This window comes from Bufo gargarizans, chromosome 9 (genome assembly GCF_014858855.1).
Source record: "Bufo gargarizans isolate SCDJY-AF-19 chromosome 9, ASM1485885v1, whole genome shotgun sequence".
Taxonomy (NCBI): Eukaryota; Metazoa; Chordata; class Amphibia; order Anura; family Bufonidae; genus Bufo; species Bufo gargarizans.
Window position 1 is genome coordinate 3,729,009 of NC_058088.1, and position 19,178 is coordinate 3,748,186.

Sequence of the window (19,178 nt, forward strand, 5' to 3'; positions counted from 1 at the left end):
CTGGTTTGATAAGCTAATGAGCTCATTAAAGGATACAAGAGGTGCTGGTGGTTTGTAACCAGATAATCCTCTTGTTAATGTGGTAATTAACCCTTTGATTCCCATCGCCTGCCTGCTGGGAATCGAGAAGGATTAAAGAAACAGGCCTGGGGGTTGTAGAGGCGGCGAGGTAAGAGCTGCGCCTTTAAATAAAAAAAAGAAAAGGCTAGCCCCCCTCGCCGGTTCACCTTCCAGCCGGGTTACCTGTCAGCAGCAAGTTGGCGTCTTGAATAAATCCCACTCTCCGTCTTTTCCAGTCAGAAAGCTGCATTTATTCTGTGAGGGCGGGAATTGTGCGGGAATGGCTTGAAAGGCTCCTGGTGGCTCGCTTCTTTTCTCGGAAGACTTTGCTTCGCCTTAGAAGGGTGCCTTCACACGTTGCGGATAATTCTGCCAGAAAATCCGCAGGATTGTTGCGGATTTTTAGGTGTGAAGTATGGTGAGGATTTCCTCCCCAAACTGATTCTGCAGTAGAAAACGGCGCAGAAATAAATCTTTGCTCCGTGTTGAGGACCTCACATGCTTATTGAAGTCTACGGATCCGTGAAAACCACTGGCAGAAGGCGGATGGCGTCCATTTTCTGTCTGTGGTTTTCATTGACCATGGCGAGAAGATGATCTGGAAATCCACTTCTTTGGGATACAGATGACACATGGAGGCCGAGAAACGGATGGACCTTTCACGGATATCTTCATTGAGTGAATAATGTCTCCTTTATACGTTAGTAAGTCGCAGGTGTGTGATGTCCGTGTTTCTCCACGGACCGCTCACGTATCCTTTGACTTAAATGCATGTATTCACACATCTTGTTTTCCACGGACCGCGGGTACGTGGTAACTCCAGGGAAGCATGCCCTATTTTTGTCCATGATTGCACATATTATAGTCTATGGTTCTGTGTGGCATCTGTGTTTGGTCTTTGGTTTTTCACGGACCATTGGTAGAAGATGCACTAGAAATTAGGCTATAAACAGATACACGGACCTAAACACGGATCCTTCACGGACGTCTTCATGGATGAACCATTGACTGTCTTGTCACAGATGTCACAGAGCCTAACACCAAGCGGCAATAGGTCATCAGCCCCTCTTCAAATCCCTTTTGCACCTCCACCTCCTTACATCACCCACATATACGAAGCAATCAATATTCTAGACACTCCAAGCTGTGGTAAAACTACAACTCCCAAGATGCCCCCTTGCTTGGGCTGTTCTCAGCACTCCATAGAAATGAATAGATCATGCTGGGAGTCGTAGTTTCACCACAGCTGGAGTGCCGGAAGTTAGCCATCACTTTTCTAGGGCATTATCATGTTATTGGCCAAAGACAACCTGTTTTTTTAAAGATTCAGCCAAACTGGGCTGTATAGGCAGCTGCATATGGTGTTCAGCCGAAAAGTTTTGTGGGTAGACTGATATTTCAAGGACAGTATTTCAGGAGCAGCTATACCTTGGACTGCCCCAAGTACTTTTTATTCTTTCTCAAGGTGGTCATACAAGCTTGCTCAGCCAACGGGTAATCCTCCGGCGACAGCTTATCTCCCGTGAGATCAAAGGATGGTGCATATTGAAATCAATCATGCTTGATCCTCCTTCTCCCCCATCTAGCCTTGAATCTGCTGTTGAGGGAGAGTCAGGGCTCCCTCTTGCACATTAGGCAGTTAGCCCATCCTATTAGGGTCAACTGGTTTGGCTGAGATTTTAATATTGATGGCCTATCCTCTGGATAGGACATAAGTACATGATCGGTGGGGTCTGGTGATCACTGCGGCCTCTTCCTAAGCCAGAGACTTCATGTTCATCGGTCTCATGGCCTAGGTGAACCCCTATGCTGAGGAATGGCCATCAATATGAAACTCTCTGGAAAACCCAGTTAGGCTAGGTCTACACGACAAAAAGTCGCGCGACAGATAGGGCGCAACAGTTGTCGCGCGACATTTTGTTGCACCAATGTCGCGCGACAATTTTTATAATGGCAGTCTATGGTGTCGCACTGCAACATGCGACATGCTGCGACTGCGATGCGACAGTCGCAGAAAATCCATTCAAGATGGATTTTTCTGCGACTGTCGCGTCGCAGTCGCAACATGTCGCATGTTGCAGTGCGACACCATAGACTGCCATTATAAAAATTGTCGCGCGACATTGGTGCAACAAAATGTCGCGCGACAACTGTCGTCGTGTAGACCTAGCCTTAATCTAATCTGTGTGGCCACCTTGTTCTTGAGAAGGAGCTTCATATGACCAGTGCAGAACATCTGGCGTAGTGGTTAAGTGCTCTCACAATATGATGGAATGAGGCGCTAGTCAGATGTTGCAGCGGGATTGTTCAAGTTTATGAAGTGGCAGGACTTTTCATGGTTATTTAGGGTTGCCCAGCCCAGCTGGAAGATGAAGACCTCAGGGTTGCATGATTGGAAAGATCTGCCATATTGCTCACCTGATCGGCTACACATATCAGTGTCTATCTGACAGTGTCACCTTCAGCGTTGTCCATGGGTTGGGTCAGACCAGATCGTCTTTATTTCCTCCTGACCCCGATGGTCTCCACCTGCCCGTTGAACTCGGTTAAGTGTTTCTGGAGTGGTGAAATGCTCCCCAGAAGTCCGTTAAGTGAGGGATTAGCTGATTAGATGAAGAATGTGAACCTACTGTCTAAACCCTGTCATGAAATCCTGAGGGCTCTCACGACTATCGCTTCATTAAGCCATCTTGTGCCTTCCCAATAGGTTCACGACCTATGCGACAATTTCTGCCACCGATACATCACCTGCTTGAAAGGCAAGATGCCCATTGACCTGGTGATAGACGACCGCGACTGGTTCCTCCAAGTCGGACTTGGAAGATTTCACGGGATCCTGCACGAGTTTATCAGATCAGGTGAGACTATCTTGGTGGGTGATTCTGAAGGATGGATCCCAGCAGAGGAAAGCAGGAAATCCCTTGGTTTTGTCGTTGGTATCCGCTCCTCTTTTGGGAAGCCAATATGCGGTCACGTGATTGCAGCCTCATCCATATGCCTAGCATGAGCCCGGACTTTATTATGTCACTATATCGGCATCTGTTGTTCTAGCAGAGCCCTGACGCATGTACATTATGGATCCAGCGCAGGGACACTCCACTGCATCTTTAATCAGGCGCATCCCACGACCGTTAATTGTTGGTTACGCTCCCCCCACCCCTAGATAGCGCCAGCGCTCTATCGCCTCCTTCTTTACAAACTAATGCAGGCGATGCATTTGCCTATAGCTGGACTGATGCATTTTTAATATTCCTTCAGGCTACAGAGCAGGCAGGGTAAGGAGCGAGGCCTCTCGCTGAGTGCACTCATTCCATATTCCAAGCAGCAGCCTATTGTGTGCTTGTCACCCAGTGCGCGCCATCGACACCTAACCCCTTCCTCACCGCAGGCTGCGCGGCCTACGTCCAGCAGGCTTCAATAATACCTCCTGTCTCTAGTGGGCGCTCGCTGCTCCTACATGAAATCTGATTCCTTCCAAACATTCTTGCATTTTTTTAAATATTTGCTGCTCATAGTTTATGGTGAATAGGGTGGGGGGGAGGGGGGCTGCGGGAAGCGAAATTGCAGCATTCTATTTATTGGGATTGGTTTAGGTTGGGCTGTTACCCCCTGGTGGCAGATGTTGGGTATTTACATCGCATGGGACCTATACACCCTCTTAGAGCCCCTGGCGTACTGTGTTAATGAATACTTTACACCAGGCATTCTCAAACTGCGGCCCTCCAGCTGTTGTAAAACTACAACTCTCACAATGCCCTGCTGTAGGCTGATACCTGTAGGCTGTCCGGGCATGCTGGGAGTTGTAGTTTTGCAACAGCTGGAGGGCCGCGAGTTTGAGATGCCTGCTTTACACTATGATATAGAAGGTTTTATGTGATCTGGATTGCTGGATTTTAACTCAATAATGACAGGTTACTTCCCTTTAAGTGCGCCCCTGTTACTGCCCTCATTGGTAGGCATAGTTTAGATTTGGGGCTATCTGGGAATTTATGATTGATGGCTTATTCTCTGATTAGTAGGGGTCTGACTCCTGGAACTCCCGCCAATCAGCTGGGGTGCTCTGTGAGTGCTTGGGCATCTTCCTAGGCCACTGACATCACTGTACATCGGTCACGTGGCCTAGGTGCTCCTCAGTCCCATTCAAGTGAATGGGGCTGAGCTACAGTACTGAGAACGGCCACTATACAATGGACGGCAGTGATGGTCAGTTCGCAGTGTTCGCCAGCAAACACATGCGGGCTGCCATCTTTAGTAGGGTAGACGCACCCGTCCGGCGATGCACAGGTAAGCCCTTAAATGTGCCTGTGCCATGAGCCAGTCTGAAATCAAATGCAGTCACCGGGAGCAGGCAGTTCCGAGAACAGCCCGATGAAGGCCCCCGGCGGCTGTTCTCGGAACTGCCTGCTCCCAGTGACTGCATTTGATTTCAGACTGGCTCCCGGCACAGGTAAGGGCTTACCTGTGCATCGCCGGACAGGTGAGTCTACCCTACTAAAGATGGCAGCCCGCATGTGTTTGCTGGTGAACACTGCGAACTGACCATCACCGATAGACGGCGCTGTGCTCGATAAGCTGCAAGGAGGCTACTACTCCTTTAAACAGATTATTGGCGGGGGTGCCGGGAGTCAGACCCCCACCGATCTGATATTGATGACCTGTCCTGAGGATAGGCAATCAATGTCAAATTTTCGGATGACCCCTTTAAAAGGCAATGCTTTATTATAGGAAGATAAAGAAGAGAGCCTCCAAGTAGCTGTGTAGGTGACGAGCAGCTGACATATTTGTAGTAGATGTTCTGGTGATGACTTCGGCGCTCCAGCTGCTGTGAAACTACAAATCCCAGTATGCACACTTAGGCCTATTGCACACGACCGTATGGCTTTTTCAGTGTTTTGCGGTCCGCAAAAAACGGATCCGCAAAAAATACGGATGACATCCGTGTGCACTGTTTTTTTGCGGACCCATTGAAATGAATGGTTCCGTGTGCAGAACGCAAAAAAACGGAACGGAAACTGAAAAAAATAAACGTTTGTGTGCATGAGGCCTTACTCGCCTGTTCTGGTACCTCCCAAAGGAGGATTCTGGGAGTTGTAGTTTCAGAACAAGTGGAGTTCCGGAGGTTGCAGTTTCCTTAGACCCACGGGGCCGAAACTCTGGAGGCCATCTTGCCGGTGTTGCATGGCGTGAAGCCCCAGCCCCCTGGTGTTCATAGTATATTATTGCCAAGGGAAAATGAATGCAAATGTGACATTTTTGCCGGTACCCCAGGGGCTATGCTATATTGTGCATCATGGCCAATCTTCCCTTTGCTAAGGCACAAGTGCATCGGTGAAGGGACTGACCCAGTAAATATGTCATTGACATTTGTACGCTGCCCTCGGAAGGACCGACCTATTGTCACTGTCATTAGTGCGCTCTAATATTAAGGACAGTCCTAGGAAAGAATGACCTAGTAAACGAGTCACTGTCCCCGACAGACTCCTTGGACATGAGGGGCTCTGACCCCTCGGTAGCAGTTCTGTAGCTACTGAAGAATATGGGAGTATTTTCTTCATTTTGCAGCTGAAGAGAATGGGAAGAATTAGCATGTAAAGGCCCCACCGCCTGTATTTCATTTACATTTCATGTCTGAATCATGGCCTCCTGCAGGCCTTAAACAAAACTTGCCCGGCTTGGTGTTCCCTTGAGGTCAGAGCGCCCGCCTGCTCCCTCTTTAACCCTTGTGTCCCACTTGCAGCCCCCAGGTTAATCAGGACAAGGGGTAAGGGGTCACGTTTTTTTTTTTGCTAGTCCCAAATCTTCACAGCTGGAACCTAAAACTCTTGTGATCACCTGGAAGTAATGGCTAACTAACACAGTGCAAGGGAGAGAAGGGGCTGGACTGGAGCCTTAAGGCAGCAAGTTCTTTGAATGTGGGATTAAAGGGTCAATAAGGGTCAGTTCAGCTCCCAGAGGGGGTGTATGTACAAATGAAAACGACCCCTCACATCCCAAGCAGCAGATTTCCTTTCATCCTACTCTTATCTCCCCGGTGTTGAGTTTTCTAAAAGCTCTCACAAAAGAGACCATAGAAAATCGAGTTCTCCCTACAAGGCCTGCGAGTTCCTTTATGGCTTTTGCTTGTTGAGCCTTTTTTTCTGGTTTTACTGCTCGAATGGCATTTTGTATGTAGTCCTCGCTGTGTACATGACCTGTGTACTTTTATACCTTCCACGCAGAATAACTCCTGGATCCGCGATCACGATGAAACGGGCTCCACCCACTCAGGAACGCCGGGTCCGTCCAGTGGGGGGTTGGCGTCGCAGAGCGGGGATAACTCCAGTGAACAGGGTAAGGATGATGTCACTTGTGTTGAATCTGTCCATCGGCATGTTAAAGGGATTGTCCATCATATATGCTGACACTGCTTACATCCGCACTAGTGAAGAGCGAAGTATTTAAAAATCCGGCTGCTTAGCCAAATTATACCAAAAAAATATCCGCTTTGTGACTGATTACGAAGCGCATTTCTTTGTAAGTAGTGGGTGCGATGACAGGGAGTGACCATTGCGCCACCCCCCGTCTTTGTATCCCTCATGATCGCGGCATCTGTTATTAATAACAGAGTGTAAAATAAATTTAAAAAAATAATAATACTTAACTGATCCATTTGCTTGCAACGAGTCGGCCACCGCCATCTTGCTTAAAAGGTCTGGCGGTGTGGTGATGTCAAATGGGATTTTGGCCAAGATCTTTAAGTAAGATGATGGCGGCCGGCCCATCGCGAGCAAATGGATCAAGTAAGTATTTTATTTAATTTTTTTTACACTATTTCAGGTTAAATTGATTTGCTACCGCGAGGAAATTCGGCTTTGCACCTAATCGAATTTATCATGAAATTCGGATCAGACTTTGATTCGCTCATCACTAAAGCCTAATGCACACGTCCAGGGAACACAGACCGTGAGATACCGGCCTGGATTCCTGCTGAGTGCAGGAGCACCACGGCGTCATCGGTTGCTATGACGCCGTGCGCTTCGTGCCGCCGCTGCTGTACAGTAATGCACTCGCATAGATCATACGAGTGTATTACTGTGCAGCGGCGGCACGAGGTGCACAGCGTCATAGCAACCGATGACGCCGTGCGCTCCTGCACTCAGCAGGAATTCAGGCCGGTACCTCACGGTCCGTGTGCATGAGGCCTTAGGCTACTTTCACACTCGCGTTTGGCGCGCATCCGTTCAGATAATACAACCGTCTGCACCCGTCCAGAACGGATCAGTTTGTATTATCTTTAACATAGCCAATCCGTCTTGAACACCATTGAAAGTCAATGAAGGACGGATCCCTTTTCTATTGTGTCATAGAAAACGGATCCGTCCCCATTGACTTACATTGTGTGAGAGGACGGATCCGTTTGGCTCAGTTTCGTCAGACGGACACCAAAACGCTGCAAGCAGCGTTCTGGTGTCCGCTTCCAAAGCGGAATAGAGGCAAACTGATGCATTCTGAGCGGATCCTTATTCATTCAGAATGCATTAGGGCAAAACTGATCTGTTTTGGACCGCTTGTAAGAGCCCTGAACGGATCTCGCAAACGGAAAGCCAAAACGCCAGTGTGAAAGTAGCCTAAATCAGCACATTAAAGGGATTGTCCATCATACCCTTCTGCATACTGTATGATGGAGCCCTTCCCCCTTTATCAGCCATAGCAGAAAACCATCACGAAGAGCGGTTCCCAGTCTGGAAGACGTGACTATGATGGTTGAGATGGGTGCAGTGTAATATCAAATTTTTGCAGGGATCAGAGGCATAGTAATAGATTTATGCAAATTAAGCTAAGGCAGGGTTCAACCACCTCTGACACTCCATTTGTGGTAAAAACTACTACTCCCAGCATCTCGGAACTCCCATAGAAGTGACTGGAGCATGCTGGGTGTTGCAGTGGAGTGCCAGAGCTTGCTGACCCCTGGGATAAGGTCACACTGTGTATATTTGCTGGGTAATGCACCTCCTGCATACGTTAGCGTTTGCATAGCCCTCCGTTTACAGATGAACATCCTTTTGACCTCCATCTGGCCGGCATGAAATTCTGGTGTTCTGTTCGGGGCATAGGATTGCCATATCTGGAGACTGGCGGCACCCGATGGATCCAATTCGCTATAATGGGGTCCAACAGGACTTGAGGCATGAGTACTGGCATTCTGCCAGACAAATTTCCACTGCACGCCGTATTCTCTTCCTATGCCCTAGCAAAATATCGGAATTTCATACGCCAATGTGAACGTAGCCTTAGACATTTACATTAATGGACATGACCTGAACCATGTGGAGGAATATTGTTCTCACTGATCTATGGTCTAATGAAATGTACAATGGTAAAGGGCTCGAGTTCCCATCCGAGGCCTGCCAGGAACAGTAGTGACGCCCTCCCCCAAAAACACTAATAACAATAAGATTTAAGGAAATTCTTTTTGCATTATATTCTCATATTCTGTGGTTTCCAGCCTCTTGGGAATCTTTCTTTTTCCACAAAAGTCATTGTGTAGACCTCTAAGAATGATTTGCAAGCAGCGGCAGATCCTTGAGTTGGGGGGTGGGCACCGGGCCTCGGCCAGGGACAATTGGGGAAAGGCAGCTGCATTTTGAGTTGGTCATGAAGGCATTTCAGTGTTTACTTATAGATCAGGATGACTGATATGGTAATTAGGAGCGGGATTCCAGCACTCAGCCTAGAATGGTGACTGTGGAAGTGCTTGAGTGAGGGGCCACAGCGAGGTAGATCATACTACAACTCCAGGCTGACCCTAAGAGATCCTAGTGATAAGCTGCCGAGCGCTCTCTCCACGCCTCTTCATGGTCACCGTCCGTTCTTCTTCCGTAATCGCACGTAAACCCCCAACATCTCAGCGCACATCGGTAGGGGATCTATCCCCTTCTTATTAATGGACACATGTCTATGTGCTTCTGTAAGTGAAATCACAGCTAGCTTCTTTCCTTGTGCTAAATCCAGGCCCCTTCTCTCATTGCACCACCCGCCCCTTTGCTCTCCAACTTCAAGGTCATCAGATAACTGTGCAGAGCCAGTTCTGTGCCTTAACTGGGCTGCCGAAGAAGTTTTTTTTTTTTTTTTCCTCTTTCCATCTGTGTGCGAACCTCTCATTCATAAATCTCCGCACCCCCCCCCCCCTTCATAGCCCAACACTACAACCCCCCCTTTCCGCTTTCTTCTTCTTCATGCTGCTGCACTGTGTGTCTGCTTCATTGACTCGCAGCAAGGGTTGCTATAAAGCCACAGGGAGTGTTGGTTAATCACAGAATAATCCTAAGGGGGGGCCATGTATCCAAGCCCCCAGATCTGCACTCTCTCCCACCGCAGCAGCAGCAGCACCGCCACCCTCTCCCGTCTTCCAGTCGCTCCTTGCAGTATGTAAACTGGATTAGTGTAAAATAAACAAGCCGAGCAGACGTGCGCTGGCTGCTTCCACGAGCCGCCGTTCTCGCTCAGACCTCGGGATAGCTGTAGATGGGCACGTCCATCTTGAAAGAAGCAATACAAGGAGCAAATGCCAAGACCCGGCGCTTGGATGGCCTCCCAAGCATGGCGCCTATCTGGTGTACGGTCGACGTCAGATCATGCTTTGCCCTGTAATGAAGGGCAGTAATGAGCCCCGTGATCATGTGGACACGCCGGATTATCTTGGGCTGTTCGCTATGTAATTATAGAGTAGTAATGGTTCCAATTATCTGTTGATCAGGATAGATTGAGTTATCTTGAGTCCTCTATTCAATGAAGCGGGAGGCAGAATGGCTTTCCATAAACCTAAGATTGGAGCTGATTAGGTTATATGCAATGCTGACAGATCTCTGGTCGGGGCACAGATCTGGATAATGATCTGGCGGGTTAAGGGTCTGTTCACATTTGTTTTGCTTTTCGTTCAGCATATGCGTCAGGAACACTCCACGACGAACCTATCGATAGGCCCTTTTTGGCGTAGGCTGTAGGAAAGTGTAGTCTGCTATGCTTTCTTATACAGGGGGACCTAGTAAAAAAAAGCATATATGGTTTTTACAATGAGATGCAATGAATGCCTATATAGCAGGGATCAGCAACCTTCGGCACTCCAGGCTGCCATGAAACTACAACTCCCAGCATGCAAACATGCTTGGTTGTTCTTCTAACTCCCTTAGAAGTGAATGAAGCATTCTGGGAGTTGTAGTTTCTGAACAGCTGGAGTGCCGGAGGTTGCTGATCCCCTGCTCTATAGTATATGCAGAGGTATCTCCCAAGAAAGAGAACCATCTCGCCAGCGCCACCTATTGGAGATGGCTCCGTACTTGTCCAGATATTACTTTTCAACAAACACTTCCAATAGGTCCCGCTGGCGAGATGCTTCTCTTTCCTTGGGAGATACCTCTTTGCATATTTGTTTCCCAATAAGGTCTCCAAACCATGGAGAATGTCCAGTAAGTCTCCATTCAGGACTGATCTCTTTAAAGGGAACCTGTCACCGAGCTAGCGCATGCGCAGTGTCGTCATAGTGTTTCTTCCCTGTGCCTATTATAAATTAATTCACGGCACTCAAATTGATGCAAATAAAGTTGAAGGTTTTTATTTGAAATGCCACCAGTGGTTATCAGTTTGATTTGGCCAACGTTTCGGTCCTCCCGAACCTTGTTCACGGCCTGTTCATTACAATAACACTAAATAAATATATGACAAAACATTAAATGAAACAATATTAATAAACAAAATTAATAAACAGAAACACAGAGGCAAGTATACAAATATATATATTCACACAATATTATTTGTCTGCATACAAATGTGAGGATACATACTCTGATCATGGAATAGTCGCCATAAAAATAACTATAGATATAGAAAAGCGTTGGGGTTGTCAAGAGAATGATCAAAAGATGTGACCAAAATATGATCAAAATATATAGCCAGACTATGACCACAGTACACAGGTAGGGAAATGACCAGGCGTCCAGTATGTTTTGTCATATATTTATATAGTGTTATTGTAATTAACAGGCCGTGAACAAGGTGCGGGAGGACCGAATTGTTGGCCAAATCAAACAGATTTTACTTTATTTGCATCAATTTGAGTGCCGTGAATTAATTTATAATATTATTGCGGAGATAATCTCCATCACTGAGCACCGAAGAAATATATACTCAAGTAGAGTGCCAGCCATCAATTGTATATAGTTCTTCCATGTGCTGGCATCAGCCTCAGGGAAGGAACTGCGCATGCGCTAGCTCGCGCATCGCAAGATTACAGTGCTCTAGCTTTCTGACGTCGGGGAGCAAGGAGGAGATTCTGAGGATGTGGGGCGGTGCTGGGCTCATCTCGGGGACAGGACTCCTCTCAGGGACAGGACTCCTCTCAGGGACAGGACTCCTCTCAGGGGCAGGACTCCTCTCGGGGACAGGACTCCTCTCGGGGACAGGACTCCTCTCGGGGACAGGACTCCTCTCGGAAACAGGACTCCTCTCGGGGACAGGACTCCTCTCGGGGGCAGGACTCCTTTCAGGGGCAGGACTCCTTTCAGGGGCAGGACTCCTCTCGGGGGCAGGACTCCTCTCGGGGGCAGGACTCCTCTCGGGGACAGGACTCCTCTCGGGGGCAGGACTCCTTTCAGGGGCAGGACTCCTCTCGGGGGCAGGACTCCTCTCGGGGACAGGACTCCTCTCGGGGACAGGACTCCTCTCGGGGACAGGACTCCTCTCGGGGACAGGACTCCTCTCGGGGACAGGACTCCTCTCGGGGGCAGGACTCATCTCGGGGACAGGACTCATCTCGGGGGCAGGACTCATCTCGGGGGCAGGACTCATCTCGGGGGCAGGACTCATCTCGGGGGCAGGACTCGTCTCAGGGGCAGGACTCGTCTCAGGGACAGGACTCGTCTCAGGGACAGGACTCGTCTCAGGGGCAGGACTCATCTCAGGGGCAGGACTCCTCTCAGGTTAATTTGCATATGTATCAAATCGTTTTTTGTTTTTTTACAAAATAAAAGCACACACAGCTATGGGGACTGTATATTTCGCATGTGCTAGCGGCCATCTAGCAACCCATGTCCTCAGCTCTATACACAAAATCCCGGTAACAGGTTCCCTTTAAGCAGATTCAGGACCCTGCTTATAGAGTGATATACATTGGAGGCTTCCTTTCGAGGATTACAAACCAAAAAACTAAGCGTGGACAGAACCAAAGACCTAATTTTTGAACACAATATCAGGCAGGCAGAATTGTGACCACTGAAATTCGGAGAAAGATTTGTCCCCCCGTCTCCCCCCCAAATCGGTTTCCATAATGTTGGATTTAGTCCATCCCTATGTCCCCTCGTACTCCACCCCAGCATCTCCCTACCTGACCCAGGCACATTAGAGTGTCCTTCCCTGCATAAAAAGCCTTTGTTCTTGGTCTTTCCTAAGTTTATGAAAATTCATCAGCCGGCGATGATTTTGCATATGGAAGCAGAGCGGATAACGGGGCGTTGTGGAGGTGAGGGGAGGGAAGCAATGCTGTGTAACACGGGGCAGAGCAGACGCAGGCTCTGATGCATAATTTACTTCCCCTCCAGGCAAGCTTTTAAGCCTCTCTTTTGCCGCAGGTTATAGGAGCTGAGCAGCTGTTATATGGTCCCCCCCTGTCCTCCTCCTCTCTGATTTATGTTTAAAAGACAGGAGAGATTGTATGCGCAGAGCCAGGCCAACAGAGAGCTCACCGGACATCCCGAACAGAACCACTCGTGGTGAGGTGGACGGCCCAAATCAAGGGCTCAGTCCATTTCTCTCTTGGACCCATTTCTAGTAAGGGACACCTTTTACCATGTAGCATCTTTGCAGGATCAAAGTATGGTTACCACTCATGTAATGAAGGTTGCACAGGGAGATCTCCCTACATGATGGACAATTTCTGTACGATGGACATGAAGCTTCCACTAAGGGAGTCCAAGCATGGGCAGATGTCTTATAGGAAAGTATCGCGACATCTGCCCATGCCCTGGGGCACGGACTATGAAAGATAGAGATTCCTGTATTCATATTTTTTAATTCCAACTTTTGGAACCAGTATTGCAGAACATACATATAAAAATGATTAATGGTCATTTATGAAAATTCATTTTTTTCAATTTAAGTTTTTTTTTTTAACCATACAATCACGGAATATTTGTGCATTTAATATCATACGTGTCCGTACATTAGGTTTGTGCCTCCATGTCTGCCATCAACCTTGACTAAGGGTTATGTCCTGTGTTTAAAGCCTTATTCACACGTCAGTGACTTCCGCACCTGGTTTTGGCTCAAAATCACTGATGGAAATCACTGACCGAATACTGATTGTGTAAATAAGGCATAAGGCCTCATACACACAACCATATTTTTTGCGGCTAGCACACTGACTTATTCATTTCTATGGGGCCATGCACACAGCTGTATTTTTTGCGGATCTGTCTTGCCGTTCTGCAAATTATAGAACCTGTCCTGTTCTGGTTCTCTTTGCGGATGACAATAGTCATTTCTTATTGATGGGAGAGAGAAAAATGCAGAGTGCACAAGGAAACTATCCAGATTTTGCAGAGCAAAACACAGAGATACCTGTGTGCATGAAGCCGAAGTAACTTCAGTATGGTATCATCCAATGGCTTTAGGACATGTATGTATGGGGCAAAGGACTCGCCTGCCTCCAGGGGAGGACTGTACATATACCCTACAGGGGAATTTCTCGGTGGGCCGATGCCCAGAAGGGCACCCAAGCTCTTCTCACGGCTGCCAGCTGGGTATGTAACTATCTGATTCTGTCCTATGCACCTCGCCAGCAGCTGCAGGTGCCCTCCTGAATTTCTCAGGACGGTGATACAGTTGAATACTGCAGTGCGGGCAGCAGTATTTTGCGCTGCACTTTGGTATTTAGTTCTGCTGGGCTGGGTCAGTATTTTGTTGCACTTTGGTATTTGGTTCTGCTGGGACGGTATTTTGTTGCACTTTGGTATTTGGTTCTGCTGGGGCAGTATTTTGTTGCACTTTGGTATTTGGTTCTGCTGGGGCAGTATTTTGTTGCACTTTGGTATTTAGTTCTGCTGGGGCAGTATTTTGTTGCACTTTGGTATTTGGTTCTGCTGGGGCGGTATTTTGTTGCACTTTGGTATTTGGTTCTGCTGGGCCAGTATTTTGTTGTACTTTGGTATTTGGTTCTATTGGGGCAGTATTTTGTTGCACTTTGGTATTTGGTTCTGCTGGGGCGGTATTTTGTTGCACTTTGGTATTTGGTTCTGCTAGGTCAGTATTTTGTTGCACTTTGGTATTTGGTTCTGCTGGGTCAGTATTTTGTTGCACTTTGGTATTTGGTTCTGCTGGGGCAGTATTTTGTTGCACTTTGGTATTTGGTTCTGCTGGGGCGGTATTTAGTTGCATTGTGATATTTGGTTCTGCTGGGGCAGTATTTTGTTGCACTTTGGTATTTGGTTCTATTGGGGCAGTATTTTGTTGCACTTTGGTATTTGGTTCTATTGGGGCAGTATTTTGTTGCACTTTGGTATTTGGTTCTGCTGGGGCGGTACATTGTTGCATTGTGATATTTGGTTCTGCTAGGGTGGTATTTTGTTCTGCACTACGGTATTGCTTTCCCCACCTACTTCTTTTGTCCCTGCCTATTTGTGTTGTCCTGCCTTCTGTCAGTTTGGACCCACTTACAACATGGGGCCACTTTTATTTTTTTTCCGGGGCCACTTTAAATTCCCAGTCCCTTTTACGTTGCCACTATCCCCGCAAGGAGTAAAAACTCCACAAATTACCATATTTTATCGAGGTCAGTGACGATAAAACTTGCGCAGACCTGGCTCTTACCGCCATCACTTCTGACAGTTCAGGCGACCACTAGTTTTATCCAGCTCCAATCACAATGCCAATGAAATCAGCATTGTGGCGCTCATCGCACTGTAATTGGCAGATTGGATAGCTTCGCCCCTCCCTATGCTAAATGAGCAGTGGGCAGTCTGTGATATCACAAGGTTCAATGCTGGCAGGAGTGACGCACTGTAGTAGCCAATATAATAACCTGCGTGTTATGTTTTTTTGCCCTTTAGGTGACTGTCTAGACAACAGTGTGGCCTCACCCAGCACGGGGGACGACGATGAATTAGACAGGGACAAAAAGAGGAACAAAAAAAGGGGCATCTTCCCTAAAGTTGCCACAAACATAATGAGAGCGTGGCTCTTCCAGCACCTTTCGGTAAGTACGCTGGTGACACTCATCCGTATCTGAGGGTACATGGTTGTAGTCTTGGCGAATTTAGCTTTCAATGACAATGGCTGTACGTTTGCACAACTCTAATTTATGGAGATTGAAGGGTTACTTTCATCAACATTTCACCTATCCACAGGATAAGTGATAAATGTATAATCTGACCGCTGGAAGCCCCATCGACAGGGCTGGACTGGGAACTTAAAGAGGCCCTGCAAAAAAGCAAAAGTGTCCCCATGTTGTAGGCGGGTCCAAATTGACAGAAGGCGGGACAACACAAGTAGACAAAGGAACAGAAGTAGGCGGAGTCAGCAATTTCAAAATACCGCCCCAGCAGAACCAAATACCACAGTGCAGCACAAAATACTGATAATCATCCTCCTGAGGACTGTAATAGAGCTGAATTCATGAGGACAACTGCAGCCCTCTGGCCAAATACATAAGTACCTAATGCTCCTAGCATTAATTAATGCTGAGAAGATCAGATATACCCGGCCAGCGGCCGTGAGAAGAGCTTGGGTGCCCCCTGTGCATTGGCAAGCAGGAAATTTCCCTGTAGGGTCTATAGCCAATTCGCCCCTGCCCATTGATCACGAAAACAGACCTCCCAAGTCCCTTTTATTGCTATGAGCCTCTAGGTGCTATGGGGGTGTCTTTTCAGCACCTAGAGGCTCAGTCTACTCACCATGTCTGCCGCCCATCTCCTCTAGATTGACAGCCTCCATCGCGGCCGAATTCTCACGCCTGCGCCGTGTGTGTCTGTATTCGGCGCAGGCGCAGTGACTGTCAGACCGCTCCCTGCGCCGGCATCTCCACTGCGCCTGCGCATCTCCACTGCTTGAGGCCGGGCGTCGTCTGTTCCTGGGAGCACTCTGACTTCATCGGCGCAGGCGCAGTGGAGATGCCGGCGCAGGGGGCGGTCCGACAGTCACTGCGCCTGCGCCGAATACAGATGCGCAGGCGCAAGAGTTCGGCCGCGATGGAGGCTGTCAATCTAGAGGAGATGGGCGGTCTGGAGGGACAAGCTGGGCGGCAGACATGGTAAGTAGACGGAGCCTCTAGGTGCTGAAAAGACCCCCCCATAGCACCTAGAGTTCGTTTTTTAGGGTAACCACTGCAGAGAAAGGTATTACAATAGCATGGTTAGGTACAGCAGACACTAGCAGATTGCTAGTCTCAGACAGCTAATTAGGTCAAAATGTGGTGGTAGAAACCCTTTAAATGGGACTGCCGAAGATACGTGAGCATTGTACTCGGAAGACCCATACATGTATTTTGCAGAATCATGCACGGATTAGGTCCTTTCCCTATCTGTAACCCTTCAAATTGAACCCTCCCTTGATTTCAATCGATATCTCCTCCTCATTGCTCCTTCATAGTAGATATTAACAGTGCAGACCCAATTAAAAATTGCTAAAGTGCAGCATAAAAGCTCAGAATCTCTGTTGTAACTACCCATGAAGTCAGCCCCGGGCAAAATCTCTGCTAGCGGAGTGCACAGAAACAATTAGTCAGAACGGGGCCTGTCCCTGCCTAGTTAAACAAAGCAGAGTTAATGAACGCTGACCAATTAGTTACTAATTGACGAAGCTATAAACCTATTAGAAGCTGGTAAACGGGTAATCAATTCTAGGTAATTACCCTGAACCTGCTTAGCGCCAGGCACCGAGGAGAGAGAGTCAACTGCAGAATATCTCCGGCTGACGGGGCTAGAACATCGCATAGCTTTTATACGTGCTCTTTCCGTGCTCTTTCAACATTTGGTGGGATACATGATGATATGGTGACCTTATGGACCTTACTAACCTGGTCAGTAGTGATCGCTATAGAAGAGGGAAGGATCATGTTCTTCTCGTGGGGACGTGCCAATATATTTAATAAAATATGGCAAATAACAGCGTGAAAGATATCCCTAAAACATGATAAACATGCACATCAAGTGATGTCAGCAACAGATCGGGTTATCTGCTTGACCTAATGTAGTGCCTGGACTACACATTATGTCAGAACCTTGACCCACTGGAGGCTCCTCTCCAGTTTAAGCAACAGATGGGGTTGTCTGCTTGACCAAACGTAGTGTCTGGACTCCACATTATGTCAGAACCTGGAGTGACTGGAGGGTTCTTTCCAGTCCAAACATCAGATGGGTTGTCTGCTTGACCAAACGTAGTGTCTGGACTCCACATTATGTCAGAACCTGGAGTGACTGGAGGGTTCTTTCCAGTCCAAACAACAGATGGGTTGTCTGCTTGACCTCATGTAGTGGATGAACTCCACATTATGTCAGAACCTGGATCGGCTGGAGGCTAATCTCCAGTCCAAGCATCAGATGGGGTTGTCTGCTTGACCTCATGATCGGGACTCCACATTGTGTCAGAATCTGGACCCATTGGATGCTCCCCTCAGTCCAGACATGTTGGAAAATGCAGTCAGAAGATTGCCACCAACAACTTATACAGTATATCCTTTTCCTAATATAATAGACATGTATTTCCATAGGAGATGTTTTGAACCTAAGGATAGGGCCACTGGTAGGTTGTGTTTTGTGACAGAAAGCCATGCTGCCTTGTGGTTTTACTTTGGGTAATTAATTGTTAATGGTCATATGGCTCTATGGATAAAATTTTATGTAGGAGTGTGATTTTGAACATGTTCGTGGCTCTACCCCAAATCTATCACAAGATTTTATGCATCAGATTTCTACATTTGATTTTATTTTTTTTAAGGATCAGGAAGAGCTATCATTATTTCCTTTAAAAAAAAAATTCCTTAAAAACAAAACTGGGAAAAAAGCACTACAAATTGTATTATTCAAACACAAAAAATCAGATGGACAGTTCACATTTTCACTGCAATCCAGGCACATCTTATTTCGAGCATTTGATGGGAGAAATGTGTTGCGTTCCCCATGATCTACTGGAGACGTAAATAAACAAGGCTCGGTTTCACGGTTGAAAGCCAAAAAAGTTTGTTACACAACAAATATTTGTGAATTATCAAAGCCGCGGCCCAGTAACCCTGAACGACCATTTAGATCTGTGTGTTCTCCCGCCTCTCTGCTTTCATTCGGGCAAGCTTTTTTGGCCTAGGGTCTGTCTAGGCCTGAACTTAGGCCCTTCATCTGTCACTAAGCTGTCAAGCGAAGGTCTCTGTTCAACTGCCACCTAAGACCCCCAACCTCATCCATCATTGCTGACCTTGACAGGTCCATGGAGCTTTTTTTGTCATTTTAAGGCCTTCTAATCAAGCAGAGGGCCAGTTGCACATTTCCTGGGTCCCTGGAAAAGAAAGCAATGCTTGTGTGAGTCCCATCTGTCCTAGATCTAGGAAGGATACCATGAAGAAAACTAGCCCAAATCCCCCCCCCCCCCCTCCCACAGCCTTTAACAAACCAGATGGTCCCACGTTTTATTAGAAGAACCTTGGATTATCTTCAATTCATCAGTAGAAGGTCTAATGGACAAGTGGTGCTTTAATAAACTGGTTAATTTGCCCTTTGCACACAATACATATGGAGAAAAAAAATCCATGTTATGGGGACAGAAGGTCTGTATGACAACATCTCTGGCCTTTTTAACCAAAGATAAGGCCACCTAAGAACTTGACAGTAATATGCCGGGGACATTATGTTTATTTAGGGGGAGATTAATTCTAATTTTTTAAATAATGTAATTTTTTAGTGTTTTTTAAGGATTTGGCTGAATTTCAATTTGTTCTTTTTCTTCCCCCATAAAGCATCCCTATCCCTCAGAAGAACAAAAGAAACAGCTGGCGCAGGACACCGGCCTCACGATACTACAAGTCAATAATTGGTAAGAAACTTGTCTATCTCGCCATGCAACCTGTTTGAAACGTGCACCAAGCAGCCATATTGGGGGCGACC

General features: G+C 47.3%; 1 protein-coding gene across 1 annotated transcript in view; it reads left to right on the forward strand.

The window, feature by feature from the left end:
- Positions 1 to 19,178, forward strand: part of MEIS3 (Meis homeobox 3) — a 35,873-nt gene that overhangs the window by 12,257 nt on the left and 4,438 nt on the right. The window contains 5 exon segments of the mRNA XM_044305981.1: positions 2,768 to 2,857; positions 2,859 to 2,918; positions 6,279 to 6,390; positions 15,138 to 15,283; positions 19,031 to 19,107. Coding sequence (XP_044161916.1) covers positions 2,768 to 2,857; positions 2,859 to 2,918; positions 6,279 to 6,390; positions 15,138 to 15,283; positions 19,031 to 19,107 — 485 coding nt within the window.